Consider the following 16,463-nt stretch of genomic DNA (forward strand, 5'->3'; position numbering starts at 1 on the left):
ATTATTTGGATTAGGGAACAGGGTAATTCCTGTTTAGATAATGGAGAGAAGTTCTAGAGTCAGCTGTGATGTGGAATGCCTTTCTAAGTGGTTTCAGCAGTGAAAAGGATTGCCCAGTGAGTAAGCTTCCCTTGTTGGAAAAATTTTCTTAATTATATATATAAATACAAGATACAAGATAATATTATGTAAATATAAAATAAATGAGCTTTCCCTATATATATTTAATTCCAATATATAATTTATATATGCATATATGTATATAATTTATATATGTATATATTTATACACATACTTATATATGTATATGAATATAATTTATATATATATATATATATATATATATATACATATATAATACATGATGATACATAACTAACATTTATTGAGAACTTACTATGTACCAGGCAATGTGGAAGGCTCTTTACCAGGCATAATCCTTTTACGTCTTAAAAAAATTTTACATGATAAATACTGTCTATCATCCACATTTTAGAGGATGAAAAGAAAGATGGAGTAACTTGGCCAAGGTTATACAATTAGAAAGCAATGAAGTTGGTTCTGCAGCAGAAAAAAATGAGTTTCTGGACTTCCCTGGTGGCGCAGTGGTTGAGAGTCCACCTGCTGATGCAGGGGACGCGGGTTCGTGCCCCGGTCTGGGAGGATCCCACATGCCACGGAGCGGTTGAGCCCATGAGCCATGGCCACTGAGCCTGAGCGTCTGGAGCCTGTGCTCTGCAGTGGGAGAGGCCACAACAGTGAGAGGCCTGCGTACCTCAAAAAAAAAAAAAAAAGAGTTTCTGCCAGAGATAACATAGAAGAGATTTTTTTTGCATTAAATAAAAAATAGAAATAGAAGTTTTCTAACTAGCAGATAGGTTTGTGGCAGAAATAGCCTTTTCCAAATGTTTGAATGGATGCAGGCAAGAGAAAACTTGCTTACTGAGTTTATAGCTGTATAGTTTTTACCTATCTCTCCCACAATATCTATAAAAAATAGATACATGGTAAATAACAACTTAGACTGGTCACTTTGGACAGTATTATAAGAATATTTGCAATTCAAAAGCAAATACCATTTCAGAGATTTTTTTTTCCCCTTTAATCAAGTTACTCACAATACCAACCTCTTTTGAGACAGATATTATCTGGAATTACAAATGCATTAATAGTAAAAGGATGCACAACTGTTTGCTCTATCTTTCCCTGATATTTTTGCATGTCACTTGTTTTCCTAAAATGGAAGCAAAACTATTTTGCTTCTCTGGGTATGCTATCACCTTCAAAGCTGTAACCATTTCTTTGCAGTGATCACTATGTTTAGATGTTAATTCAAACTTTGGAAACTTTGAGTTTAACCTGACTAAGATTTTCACACTGGAAAGAAGCTTATGAGGAATTCTGTAAGGTTACTGCCGAATTACAAGATGTAATTTGAAGAGTAACTGGAGCAAAATTATAGTGTGCTGCTGCTATCCTAATGCCTTTCCCTATTTGTTCCCCGTCAACTTCCCTTATTCTTCTTGGTTATTTTTCCCCATAAGAATGACCTATGTTTCTTTCTGAGTTTTAATAGGAACACGTGAGTAACCGAGTATAGTTAAAGAGAGATTTCACTTTCTTGCTTCCCCATTTTGCCCCTCCCTGTGTATCCTCTGCCCTAGCTTCCTGGTTTTAAGTTCTGGATGATAACTGGCAATAGCAGAGAGACCACTGTAATTTCACCTTGAATTCCAGGTTTCTTTTGATTCACAGTCTCAGAAGAAGTGTCACCTCTTTAAGTCATGTTGTTCATTTCATGTCAAACCACCTTGTTTTGAAAGCCAGCATTTCTTACCATTATAAAGCAACCGCGCTTATGAGGATAAGACAAGGCTTCCAGTTTAGAAGCATGCTCCTTTGATGGGAGTCAATGAAAGTGAACCAGCATATTCCAAACACTCATTCTTGGACTGGCATTTCACTTCTGGAAATTTATTCATATTTATAAATAAGAGTGAGTGTGTTTTATAAAAGAAACCCTTTCTTCTGAGGCTGCTGGCAGCTCAGCTTTTCTTTCTTGTTTTTTCTCCAAGTATAGTATACAAAAGAATGAAAGAAAAGCCAATTTGCATGTTTCCCATATTAACACAATCTAAAATAATTTACAATACAAATCAGTAGGATTCTAGCAGATGAATGCAAATGAGACCTTTTAAATCAGAAACTAAATTAATCATTGAATTATAATTGCAAAATAATATTATCATACATTAGGTGGCATTGAGTGGCATTGTTAGTTCAGTTACATAGCAGAAAGGGTCCTGACATTCTTGTGTTCTTCCCATCCACTGTTTTAAAGCACTGTAAGACTGGCCTCTTCTCCCATCAGCAAAAGGTCAGAGTGTTGCTCCATGGCATGGGTAGGCAAGTATTTTCGTTTATTTGCTGTTCTATTCCTGTCTTCTTGTTTATCTTCATTTCATTTTTGTTTTCAGTTGACATGTGGTCAGTAGGGTGCATCATGGGAGAAATGATAAAAGGTGCAGTGCTGTTTCCTGGCACTGATCGTATCCTTCTTAGCAGCCAGTGGTCTCTATGGGTATCATTCTCAATCAATTCATTTTGGTGTCCAATACAATACGATGATGGTATATTCTCACTGCCCTTAGAGGGGTTCTGGAGACTCCAACATCAAATGTTTACCAGCTGGCATTATGGTAGGATAACCTTGTCTCCTAGCAAGATCTTATGTGGATAATACAGTATCAAATATGGAAAATTCAACATGCTATCAAAAGGTCTGCCTTAATTCAGTCCTATGAAATTAATGACAGTGATATACTCTTTACTTTTTATTGTAGATTTTTAAAAATTAAGTTATATTCATAGCTAGATAATAAAGACAAAATCTTTTAGTTTAAGACTAAATATTTATGCTTTTATATCATAAGAATATTCACTTGGCATGGAAATCTTCTCTCAGTTAGAGTTATGTGTACTCACAAATGTAATAGGTTTATTATTAACACATAATCAGAGAGCATTCATATGAATTTCATTTTTAAATTGATCTTCTAAAATTATTTTTCTCATATACTTAATTTCTAGGAATCATAGCTCCATTCCTGCTCTTATTTTCTCCACATTGTTAACAAGTACAATAATTAAAACCTCATTAATAATAATGATTATATGAAGTATCTGAAGAGACCAAATTTACATCACTTGAATAAGTAAAAATGATCCTCTCTTAAGCAGCTAATAATTAGCAATTAAAGATTCTAGAGGTTCTGCAGTATTAAAAAGATATGGATAATGTGATTTAGTATACGGGTTTATAATAACTTATTTTCTTTAGTTAGTTAAATATCCTCCTACATGTAGTCATTTATGAAAATATTATATCCTCACCATACTAAAGATAAAATGATCATTATTTAAATGATAATTCAAAAACAAAATCAAGCATATAGTAATGGTGTTTTAAAGTATAATTAAATTAAATCTAATTACTAATATTATAGCCTAATCATATTATAATTAGCCATTTGCTCTGAGGATTAATATATCACATATATATAGTTGCATACATATATTCTCTGTATGTATTAAAGGACCAGTTTACAAAATGACCTAGTTAGGCACTCAGGTTTTGTAGAATAAAAAACTTAACCTGAAATGTTTTGTTTAGTTAAAAATAAAGCTGCACTACTTTTAATTCTATTCTTACTAAAAACTTTTGTCTAGTTTTATATATGACACACATTTATTTCTAAAAAAATTATGTCTATATTGCAGTATTGTCTCCTACATATGCATTTTACTAAGTAGCATCTATAAATTTGCCACATTCATGTTTATGTTAATGCTCTTTAAAAGTATGTTGGTGTGAAAAAAACTAAATTCCTTCAGATTTTAAACAAACAGGATTTCTTTGATTCCCAACGAATTATAAACTTGAGTTTGGCCTTTGAACATGAACATGAAACAGTTCTTAAGTTTTGGCTAATTTTAGACATTTGATAAAAATATACTCAATCTGTTAACTCTGTACTCTTTGATTTTTCAGAAGTTCATTGTGCTTGAATAATTGATGACTGAAATGAATTATTTGTCACCTGTAAATTAAAATGATTGATTTTCATTTCTTTTCCTACATTTTCTATTAAAGAAAATCAAATCAGATTTCCACAACTGAGTTACTAAGTATGGATTAACATTTCTTAGAATCCATTTTTTGGAAGCAGTTGCTTGGTTATCATTTCTTAACTTGGGTGTCAAAATCCCTTATAAGTAAGGCTTTGGGTTGCTGCTAACGTTAAAAAGTCTCATATTAGATGTCTTTTCAATACTTGAGCTTGATATTTTTATATTGGGTCATTTCTGGAGCATTTGTGTAAGGATACATTTGTAAATTTTTTGAAGGGCAAATGGGAATTATTTTCGAAAGCATCTTCTCTCATTGTAAGATGTGGTCTTTTCACGATTTCAAACATGTAGGTAAGTTTAAATCAGTACTTTTCAAGCAAACAAATTATGAACACTGAGTATCATAACATTAAGCTCTTAAAATGAACGACATTACTTATTTTTTTAAAATTCCATATTATTAAATATGACTTTTCTGGAAGTGGCAATAAAATCATATCTATATCTATTAGATATATAATATGTATAGTATACATTTATACAATATCATAGGGAGTCATATTATTTTTAATCAACATATCCTTATTTATATGAAGACATTCCCAAAGTAAATGATTGATAAAAGTCCTTGCAATATGAGCTATGCATATATTCTTAATATATAAAATAACTCAACAGCAAAACTTAAAATATTAATAAGGTCTTATGCCCTTTATCTTTTATGCCTAAACAAAGTCAACACAGTATTTTTAACATTGAGAAATTGATACCCCAAAACAGTTCATTTATATGCTACTTTATTAATAGATGTATTTTAAGATACATACTAATTTAATTTTATTCAAATTAAATGTGCTTAACTTTCTGCAGAAGAGTCAGAATTCAACTATTGAGATACTTTTCTATTGGGGTATCTCCTAATGAATTTCACCCTGGCAGACAATTTTACTATAAAAATTACAAAATATTTTATATTACACAAGTGAATTAATGTTAAATTCACAGCTTTTGAAGAAGATCAATAAAATGAACGAACATATACTACCACTCAGGTTAAAAAGTAGAACATTACCAATACCTTTGAATTTTTTTGTGTGCTCCTCCTCAATTATATCCTTTCTCTTCCTCAGAGGACACCACAGTCCTAAAGACATGTTTTTACAATCTCCTTGACTTTCCTTACATTTTTACCACATTCATATTTAACCCTAAGCAACATATTATTTAGTTTTATCTGTTTTACATATTGTACTATCATTATTTTGTGACTTACTTTTTTAAGTTAATATTATATTTTTAAGATTTATCCATGTTGATGAATCAGAAATAGTTCATTCATTTTCATTACTGTATACTATTCCAGTCTATGAGTATTCTACAATAAATCCATTCTCCTATAAATAGACTTTGGAATATATTGAGTTTTTGTTTTTGCTTTCATAAACAATGAATATATGTCTCCTGGAGCACATGGACAATGTTCTTTATGATAAATGCATGGCCTCATAGGTGTGCACATATTAAACTTGACTATGTAACATCAGATTGATTTCTAGAGTAAAAGTATATAAATGTAAGTGTCTACTCAACATCCTCACCAACTCTTGATATTGTCAGATTTGTTTTTAAATTTGTTAGCAAACTCTTGGATATAAAATCCTATTTCATTGGAGCTTTTATTTACATTCTCTTTACAAGCATCTTTTCCTGTTTATTGGCCATTAGTATTTCCCCCTTGGTAATATGTTTAAAAGTTTTTTTTAAACAATTTTTTTCTATTGTATTTTAAAAAACAGATTAGTAGGAGTTCTTTATTTATTCCAGTACCTAATCTTTGTCCATTTTATGTGTTGCAAATATCTTCTCCCTATATTTAGATTATTTTCCCATTTTATTGTATAGTGATTTTAGAATTTGGCAAACTGTTTTTATTTTATTTTTTATATTTCATGTATTTTTATGTCTTGTTTAAGAATTCTTTGATGCCTTTATATTCTCTTGTAATTTTGCTGTGAATGTTTTAAAGTTTAATCTCTTATATTTAAGCCTTTACTTCACTTGGAAATGATTTTTGTGTATGATGTGAAAGAGGGATGTCAGTTCCATTTACTGACTAACTTATTATTTCTTCATTGACCTATAAGTTTTCACATTTAGCGGGAAGGAGTATTAGATTCTGGGCTCTATATTCTGTTCCACTGGCTTGTATGTCTATCTCTATACCACTACTACCCTTTCTTTTTTTTTTTTTAACATCTTTATTGGAGTATAATTGCTTTACAGTAGTGTGATAGTTTCTGCTTTATAACAAAGTGAATCAGTTATACATATACATATGTCCCCATATCTTTTCCCTCTTGCATCTCCCTCTCTTCCACCCTCCCTATCCTACCCCTCTAGGTAATCACAAAGCACCGAGCTGATCTCCCTGTGCTATGCAGCTGCTTCCCACTAGCTATCTATTTTACATTTGGTAGTGTATATATGTCCATGCTGCTCTCTCACTTTGTCCCAGCTTAACCTTCCTCCTCCCCATATCCTCAAGTCCATTCTCTAGTAGGTCTGTGTCTTTATTCCAGTCTTGCCCCTAGGTTCTTCATGACCATTTTTTTTAGATTCCACATATCTGTGTTAGCATACAGTATTTATTTTTCTCTATCTGACTTACTTCACTCTGTATGACAGTCTATAGGTCCATCTGCCTCACTACAAATAACTCAAATTTCATTTCCTTTTATGGCTGAGTAATATTCAATTGTATATATGGGCCACATCTTCTTTATCCATTCATCTGTTGATGGACACTTAGGTTGCTTCCATGTTCTGGCTACTGCAAATAGAGCTGCAATGAACATTGTGATACATGACTCTTTTTGAATTATGGTTTTCTCAGGGTATATACCCAGTAGTGGGATTGCTGGGTCGTATGGTAGTTCTATTTTTAGTTTTTTAAGGAAGCTCCATACTGTTCTCCATAGCGGTTGTATCAATTTACATTTCCACCAACAGTGCAAAAGGGTTCCCTTTTCTCCACACCCTCTCCATCATTTATTGTTTGTGGATTTTTTGATGATGGCCATTCTGACTGCTGTGAGATGATATCTCACTGTAGTTTTGATTTGCATTTCTCTAATGATTAATGATGTTGGGCATCCTTTCATGTGTTTGTTGGCAATATGTATATCTTCTTTGGAGAAACGTCTATTTAGGTCCTCTGCATATTTTTGGATTGGGCTTTTGTTTTTTTTGACAGTGAGCTGCATGAGCTGCTTGTAAATTTTGGAGATTAATCCTTTGTCAGTTGCTTTGTTTGCAAATATTTTCTCCCATTCTGAGGGTTGTCTTTTCATCTTGTTTATGGTTTCCTTGGCTGTGCAAAAGCTTTTAAGTTTTATTAGGTCCCATTTGTTTATTTTTGTTTTTATTTCCATTTCTCTAGGAGGTGGGTCAAAAAGGATCTTGCTGTGATTCATGTCATAGAGTGTTCTGCCTATGTTTTCCTCAAGGAGTTTGATAGTGTCTGGTCTTACATTTAGGTCTTTAATCCATATTGAGTTTATTTTTGTCTATGGAGTTAGGGAATGTTGTAGTTTCATTCTTTTACATGTAGCTGTCCAGTTTTCCCAGCACCACTTATTGAAAAGGCTGTCCTTTCTCCACTGCATATTCTTGCCTCCTTTATCAAACATAAGGTGACCATATGTGCATGGGTTTCTCTCCGGGTTTTCTATCCTATTCCATTGATCTATATTTCTGTTTTTGTGCCAGTATCAGGCTGTCTTGATAACTGTAACTTTGTAGTATAGTCTGAAGTCAGAGAGCCTGATTCCTCCCACTCTGTTTTTCTTTCTCAAGATTGCATTCTCTATTTGGGGTCTTTTGTGTTTCCATACAAATTGTTAAATCTTTTGTTCTAGTTCTGTGAAAACTGCCAGTGGTAGTTTGACAGGGATTGCATTGAACCTGTAGATTGCTTTGGGTAGTATAGTCATTTTCACAATGTTGATTCTTCCAATCCAAAAACATGGTATATCTCTCCATATATTTGTAGTATCTTTAATTTCTTTCATCAGTGTCTTATAATTTCTGCATACAGTTCTTTTGTCTCCTTATGCAAGTTTATTCCTAGATATTTTAATCTTTTTGTTGCAGTGGTAAATGGGAGTGTTTTCTTAAATCTCACTCTCAGATTTTCCACTGTTAGTGTATAGGAATGCGAGAGATTCCTGTGCATTAATTTTGTATCCTGCTACTTTACCAAATTCATTGATTAGCTCTCTTAGTTTTCTGGTAGCATCTTTAGAATTCTCTATGTATATTACCATGTCATCTGCAAAGAGTGACAGCTTTACTTCTTCTTTTCCAATCTGGATTCCTTTTATTTCTTTTTCTTCTCTGATTGCCTTGGCTAAAACTTCCAAATCCATGTTGAATAATAGTGGTGAGAGTGGGCAACCTTGTTTTGTTCCTGATCTTAGTGGAAATGGTTTCAGTTTTTTGCCATTGAGGATGATGTTGGCTGTGGGTTTGTAATATGTGGCCTTTATTGTGTTGAGGAAAGTTCCCTCTATGCCTACTTTCTGGTGGTTTTTTTATCGTAAATGGGTGTTGAATTTTGTCAAAAGCTTTCTCTGCATCTATTGAGATGATCATGAGGTTTTTCTCCTTCGATTTGTTAATATGGTGTATCACATTGATTGATTTGCATATATTGAAGAATCCTTGCATTCCCAGGATAAACCCCACTTGATCATGGTGTATGATCCTTTTAATGTGCTGTTGGATGCTGTTTGCTAGTATTTTGTTGAGGATTTTTACATCTATGTTCATCAGTGATATTGGCCTGTAGTTTTCTTTTTTTGTGGCATCTTTGTCTGGTTTTGGTATCAGGGTGATGGTGGCCTCATAGAATGTGTTTGGGAGTGTTCCTCCCTCTTCTATATTTTGTAAGAGTTTGAGAAGGATAGGTGTTAACTCTTCTCTAAATGTTTGATAGAATTTGCCTGTGAAGCCATCTGGTCCTGAGCTTTTTTTTGTTGGAAGATTTTTAATCAGTTTCATTTTCAGTGCTTGTGATTTGCCTGTTCAGATTTTCTATTTCTTCCTGGTTCAGTCTCAGAAGTTTGTGCTTTTCTAAGAATTTGTCCATTTCTTCCAGGTTGTCCATTTTATTGGCCTAGGGTTGCTTGTAGGAATCTCTCATGATCCTTTGTATTTCTGCAGTGTCAGTTGTTACTTCTCCTTTTTCATTTCTAATTCTATTGATTTGAGTCTTCTCCCTTTTCTTCTTGATGAGTCTGGCTAATGGTTTATCAATTTTGTTTATTTTCTCAAAGGACCAGCTTTTAATATTATTGATCTTTGCTATCATTTCCTCCATTTCCTTTTCATTTACTTCTTATATGATCTTTGTGATTTCTTTCCTTCTGCTAACTTTGGGGTTTTTTGGTTCTTCTTTCTCTAATTGCTTTAGGTATAAGATTATGTTGTTTATTTGAGATGTTTTTTTCCTAAGGTAGGATTATATTGCTATAAACTTCCCTCTCAAAACTGCTTTTGCTGCATCCCACAGGTTTTGGGTCATCATGTTTTCATTTTCTTTTTTTTCTAGGTATTTTTTGAGTCCCTCTTTGATTTCTTCAGTGATCTCTTGGTTATAAAGTAGTGTATGGTTTAGCCTCCATGTGTTCGTATTTTTACAGATTTTTTCCTGTAATTGATATCTAGTCTCATAGCGTAGTTGTCAGAAAAGATACTTGATATGATTTCAATTTTCTTAAATTTACCAAGGCTTGATTTGTGACCCAAGATATTATCTATCCTGGAGACTGTTCCATGAGCACTTGAGAAGAATGTGTATTCTGTTGTTTTAGGATAGAATGTCCTATAAATATCCATTAGGTCCTTTTTGTTTAATCTATCATTTACACTTTGTGTTTCCTTATTTATTTTCATTTTGGATGACCTGTCCTTTGGTGAAAGTGGGGTGTTACTATGATTGTGTTACTGTTGATTTCCCCTTTTATGGCTGTTAGTATTTGCCATATATATTGAGGTACTCCTCTGTTGGGTTCATAAATATTTACAACTGTTATATCTTCTTCTTGGATTGATTCCTTGATCATTATGTAGTGTCCTATCTTTGTCTCTTGTAATAATCTTTGTTTAAAGTCTATTTTGTCTCATATGAGAATTGCTACTCCAGCTTTCTTTTGATTTCCATTTGCAAAGAATATCTTTTTCCATCCCCTAACTTTCAGTCTGTATGTGTTCCTAGGTCAGAAGTGGGTCTCTTGTAGACAGGCTATATACAGGTCTTGTTTTTATATCCATTCAGCTAGTCTATGTCTTTTGGTTGGAGCATTTAATCCATTTAGATTTTAAGTAATTATAGATATGTACATACCTATTACCATTTTCTTAATTGTTTTGTGTTTGTTATTGTAGGTCTTTTCCTTCTCTTGTGTTTCCTGCCTAGAGAAGTTCCTTTAGCATTTGTTGTAAAGCTGGTTTGGTGGTGCTGAATTCTCTCAGCTTTTGCTTGTCTTTAAATGTTTTAATTTCTCCATCAAATCTGAATGAGATCCTTGCTGGGTAGAGTAATCTTGGTTATAGGTTTTTATCCTTCATCACTTTAAATATGTCCTGCAACTCCCTTCTGGCTTGCAGAATTTCTGCAGAAAGATCAGCTGTTAACCTTATGTGGATTCCCTTCTGTGTTATTTGTTGTTTTTCCCTTTCTGCTTTTAATATTTGTTCTTTGTATTGAATTTTTGATAGTTTGATTAATATGTGTCTTGGCATGTTTCTCCTTGGATTTATCCTATATGGGACTCTCTGTGCCTCCTGGACTTGATTAACTATTTCCTTTCCCATATTAGGGAAGTTTTCACCTATAATCTCTTCAAATATTTTCTCAGTCCCTTTCTTTTTCTCTTCTTCTTCTGGGACCCCTATAATTCTAATGTTGGTGTGTTTAATGTTGTCCCAGAGGTCTCTGAGACTGTCCTCAATTCTTTTCATTCTTTTTTCTTTATTCTTCTCTGCAGTAGTTATTTGCACTATTTTATCTTCCAGGTCACTTCTCCGTTCTTCTGTTTTTGATCCCTTCTAGAGAATTTTTAATTTCATTTATTGTGTTGTTCATCACTGCTTGTTTGCTCTTTAGTTCTTCTTGGTCCTTGTTAAATGTTTCTTGTATTTTCTCCATTCTATTTCTAAGATTTTAGATCGTCTTTACTATCATTATTTTGAATTCTTTTTCAGGTAGATTGCCTATTTCCTCCTCATTTGTTAGGTCTGGTGGGGTTTTGCCTTGCTCCTTCATCTGCTGTGTGTTTTTTTGTCTTCTCATTTTGCTTAACTTACTGTGTTTTGGGTCTCCTTTTCACAGGTTGCAGGTTCGTAGTTCCTGTTGTTTTTAGTGTCTGTCCACAGTGGCTAAGGTTGGTTCAGTGGGTTGTGTAGGCTTCCTTGTGGAGGGGACAACTGCCTGTTTTCTGGTGGATGAGTCTCGATCTTGTCTCTCTGGTGGGCAGGTCCACGTCTGGTGGTGTGTTTTGGGTTGTCTGTGGCCTTCTTATGATTTTAGGCAGCCTCTCTCCTAATGGATGGGGTTGTGTTCCTGTCTTGCTAGTTGTGTGGCATAGGGTGTCCAGCAGTGTAGCTTGCTGGTCTTTGAGTGGAGCTGGGTCTTTGCGTTGAGATGGAGATCTCTGGGAGAATTCGCTGTTTGATATTACGTGGAGCTGGGATGTCTCTTGTGGATCAGTGTCCTGAACTTGGCTCTCCCACCTCAGAGGCAGAGCCCTGACACCTGGCTGGAGCACCAAGAGCCTGTCATCCACACAGATCAGAATAAATGGGAGAAAAAAAAAGAAAGAAGGGAAGAAGAAGATAAAATAAAATAGTTATTAAAATAAAAAAGAATTATTTAAAAAAATTTTAAGTAATTAAAAAAAAAGAAGAAATAAAGAAAGAAGAGAGCAACCAAACTAAAAAACAAATCCACCAAAGATAACAAGTGCTAAAAATTATACTAAAAAAAAAAAAAAAAACTGATGACAGAACCCTAGGACAAATGGTAAAAGCAAAGCTATACAGACAAAATCACAAACAGAAGCATACACACACACACTCACGAAAAGGGAAAAAGGGAAAAAATATATATATATCATTGCTTCCAAAGTCCACCTCCTAAACTTGGGATGATACGTTGTCTATTCAGGTATTCCACAGATGAAGGGCACATCAACTTGATTGTGGAGATTTAATCCGCTGCTCCTGAGGCTGCTGGGAGAAATTTCCCTTTCTCTTCTTTGTTTGCACAACTCCCGGGGTTCAGCTTTGGATTTGGACCTGCCTCTGCCTGCAGGTCGCCTGAGGGCTTCTCTTCTCTGCTCAGACAAGACGGGGTTAAAGGAGCAGCTGATTTGGGGGCTCTGGCTCACTCAGGCCCGGAGGGAGGGAGGGTTACAGATGTGGGGCGAGCCTGCAGCGGCAGAGCCTGGGGTGACGTTGCACCAGCCTGAGGCGCGCTGTGCATTCTCCCGGGGAAGTTGTCTCTGGATCCCGGGACCCTGGCAGTGGTGGGCTGCACAGGCTCCCCGGAAGGGAGGTGTGGAGAGTGACCTGTGCTCGCACACAGGCTTCTTATTGGCAGCAGCAGCAGCCTTAGTGTCTCATGCTCCTCTCTGTGGTCCACGCTGATAGCTGCCCCTCGCGCCCTTCTCTGGAGCTCCTTTAAGCAGCGCTCTTAATCCCCTCTCCTCGCGCACCAGGAAACAAAGAGGGAAGAAAAAGTCTCTTGCCTCTTCGGCAGGTCCAGACTTTTCCCCGGACTCCCTCCTGGCTAGCCGTGGTGCACTAGCCCCTTCAGGCTGTGTTCACGCCGCCAACCCCAGTCCTCTCCCTGCGCTCCGACCGAAGCCTGAGCCTCAGTTCCCAGCCCCGCCCGCCCCGGCGGGTGAGCATACAAGCCTCTCGGGCTGGTGAGTGCCGGTCGGCACCGATCCTCTGTGCGGGAATCTCTCCGCTTTGCCCTCCGCACCCCTGTTGCTGCGCTCTCCTCCGTGGCTCCGAAGCTTCCCCCCTCCGCCACCCGCAGTCTCTGCCCACGAAGGGGCTTCTAGTGTGTGGAAACCTTTCCTCCTTCACAGCTCCCTCCCACTGGTGCAGGTCCCGTCCCTATCCTTTTGTTTCTGTTTATTCTTTTTTCTTTTGCCCTACTCAGGTACGTGGGGAGTTTCTTGCCTTTTGGGAGGTCTGAGGTCTTCTGCCAGCGTTCAGTAGGTGTTCTGTAGGAGCTGTTCCACATGTAGATGTATTTCTGATGTATTTGTGGAGAGGAAGGTGATCTCCGCGTCTTACTCTTCCGCCATCTTGAAGCTCCTCCTACCCTTTCTTAATGAATACAGATGTACACTATATACGTATAAGGTAGGGTAAATATCCAACTTCTTTGTCATCTTCAGAAGTAGCTTAGTGTTTAATGAACTGTTTCTCTTCCTCAAATATTTTAGATTGGCTTGCTAACTTCTGAAAAATGATCCTTATTGGTATTTATATTGGAATTGTATTGAACGTGTACTTCAATTTGTGGAGAATTGCTGTTTTAATTCAGACAATTTTTATCCTTCTCCTGAATGCAGAAGAATCTTAGCACATGTTCATAATATAGATCATTACTATACCAATTTACATATACTCTCTATGCCCAGTATTTTAATTCTCTTCTTTTAGCCTCATAAATTGACAATATTATCATTGGATTGCATACAGGTAGAGTTTGTTTAGATTAATCCTTCTGATTATCATTTTCTTGGTTTATCATTATTTCTTGCAATTTGGTCCTTTACTTTGAGATTATTTTCTTTCCTTCTGAAGTACATCCTTTAATGGGAGTCTTTGACAATAAAACTCTGTTTTTTGATTAGTGTTCCCTTACTTGAAAGAGAGCTTTGTTGGATATAGAATTTTAGATTGACAGCTATTTCTTTCAGCATTTTAGAAGTGTTATTCCACTGGCTTTTTGTTTTCAATATTACTGGTGAATAATTAACTGTCAGTGTGATAGTCATCTTTGGGCATAGTCTGTCCTTTTTCTTGGTCTTTGGTTATCTGCTGTTTCTCTCCTATGTGACTAGGTTTGTATTCCTTTTTATTTATCTCTTGGGATTCACTGTGTTGCCTGAATTCCAGCCTATCTCCAATTCCTGGAATTTCTCAGCTTTTATTTCTTTGAATACCTTCTCTCCACTATTCTTCACATTATCTCCATGAAAAAACTGTAATTGGACATAAAGTAGACATTCAATTATTCAGCAAATATTTTTGAGCACTTACTATGTGCTTATATCTACAGATATGTAAGTAAACAAACTGATGAAAATCCTTGTCATCATGAAATTTAAAATAGAAGGCACAATATATTAGAAGATGATAACAGCTAAAGGATAAGAGGGATCAAAGTGCTAGGATGGGGAGGAGTTGGGGTTGTCTTCTTCCTTTTTGAGTTGAAACATAAAAATTTTATCAAGTATGCCTCATATAGCATTTTTCTTTTTACCTCATATAAACTTCATTGTCCCTTCTTAACCTTTTTCTTATACAGTGTTATACCCAGAAATGGATGTAATCTTTTAGGGAGGGTCTCACAGAGCAGAGTACAGAGTCACCAAAACTCCTGTTAAATAGCATTCTGTATTTCTTATAGTGTTTGGAGCTGTTTGTATGAGCTCTTTTGTTTAAAGTCATTTTACATACCAATTTTAAAAGACCTTGACATTTTTCAGCTACAAAATACAGAGGTCAATTTAAATGATCTCCAAGACCTCTTCCAGTTTCAAAATACAGGTAGAGTCAGATCTAGCTTTTGTGAGGCCAGAATATCATGCAGTTGGAGGTGGGCGTTATGTAAAAAGAAATTAATATTACAAATACAAAACTAGGCACATAGTTTTGCAAGGGACCTGTACAAATGAGTGGCCCCAAAGATTAACCTTCAATAGCTTAATGAAAATTCTACATTGTGACACATATTAATGTATATTAGATTTGCTTATATGTGAAATATCTCTCCATTTTTTGCTTTTAAGTAAATATAGATTACAATAATAAATAGATTTATAAGATGAAATAGGTTATACTGGGATGCATATACATCATGCTTCAAATATCAGCCTTTGGATATTTCATGTCCCACAGTACTCCATGAGCAATCTGCTGCCAGTGAACAAAAGCCTTTAACTCAAATTGTCAACTTTGAGTTTTTCAATGTGTTTTGGCTTGTAATATTTCCTCTTCCTGTGCTCATTTATAATGAAAGCAGACATTAGTTACAATTGTGCATTAAGTTATCTATTCATATTTCATATTACTAGAATTTGAGGGAGACTTTTGAGAGGAAAATGACATTTTCAAATGAAAAAAGAGTAAAAATATTTTTAAAGTAACAAAACAACTCAAGACATAACCATGAAAATCTGAATCCAGACCTATGTCTTATGAATATATATATATATTTCTATCCTGATTTTTACAGTGTCCTCGGAATTGAGAGTTCTTTTGAGAACAAAGTTTATTATAGAGCAATATGGAGTAACTACTGGAAAATAAATTGGCAAATATTTTGAACTTTATATTGAATAGCTTTTATACTTCACATGAGTAGTACCCCATATAATATGATATTATATCACCCCATATACATCTATGATAGCAACATATAAATTTGATCTTTCCCTAGATGTTTATGGGTAGAACTCCTCTTTCTCTGCATGGACTCTACTTGTCATAATTTCCCATGGTCTTTTCAGGAAAGTGACATGGGGAAAAGGAACATATATTAGGATTTTTCTTTCCCTGAAATATTTCCAAGTTGACAACCCCTAAGTTTTCCATAGCAAATAGGTATGGAATAATCTTTTGGTGAAATTGACCCTATTCTAATTTGTGCCATAAAACTGAAACAGGTTAGTACTTTATTCTTAAATCTGGGCTTAGTAATTCACAAGAAATTGTTGGTATTTCTCAAATAGAGTCCAGGGGCCATCTGGATTGCAATTACTATTGGTGTTTCTTAATGATATCATCTCAGGCGTATACACTCAGAATCTTGTAGATCAGTGGGTAGAGGAGAGTGATCTGTATTTTTATAAGTTCCCTATGTTATGAATATTCAGTTTGGGAACCACAGTTTTATATCATTATGCCTAACACATGACATGCATACCTCTACTTCCTTATTGCAGACATAAGTGCAGGGCTAACATAAAGCCACACAATAATACACAATGCAGTGCCAACAAGGCAGCAATTTGGCTTGCAAGATT

The 16,463-nt window shown here is 35.2% G+C and overlaps 1 protein-coding gene across 1 annotated transcript in view; it reads left to right on the forward strand.

The window, feature by feature from the left end:
* Positions 1 to 16,463, forward strand: part of MAPK10 (mitogen-activated protein kinase 10) — a gene marked incomplete at both ends in the record, with an annotated part of 126,366 nt that overhangs the window by 48,012 nt on the left and 61,891 nt on the right. The window contains one exon of the mRNA XM_079710467.1: positions 2,478 to 2,549. Within this exon, the coding sequence (XP_079566593.1) occupies positions 2,478 to 2,549 (72 nt within the window). The remainder of the gene's footprint in view (positions 1 to 2,477; positions 2,550 to 16,463) is intronic.

This window comes from Hyperoodon ampullatus (genome assembly GCF_949752795.1).
Source record: "Hyperoodon ampullatus genome assembly, chromosome: 1".
Classification (NCBI taxonomy): Eukaryota; Metazoa; Chordata; class Mammalia; order Artiodactyla; family Ziphiidae; genus Hyperoodon; species Hyperoodon ampullatus.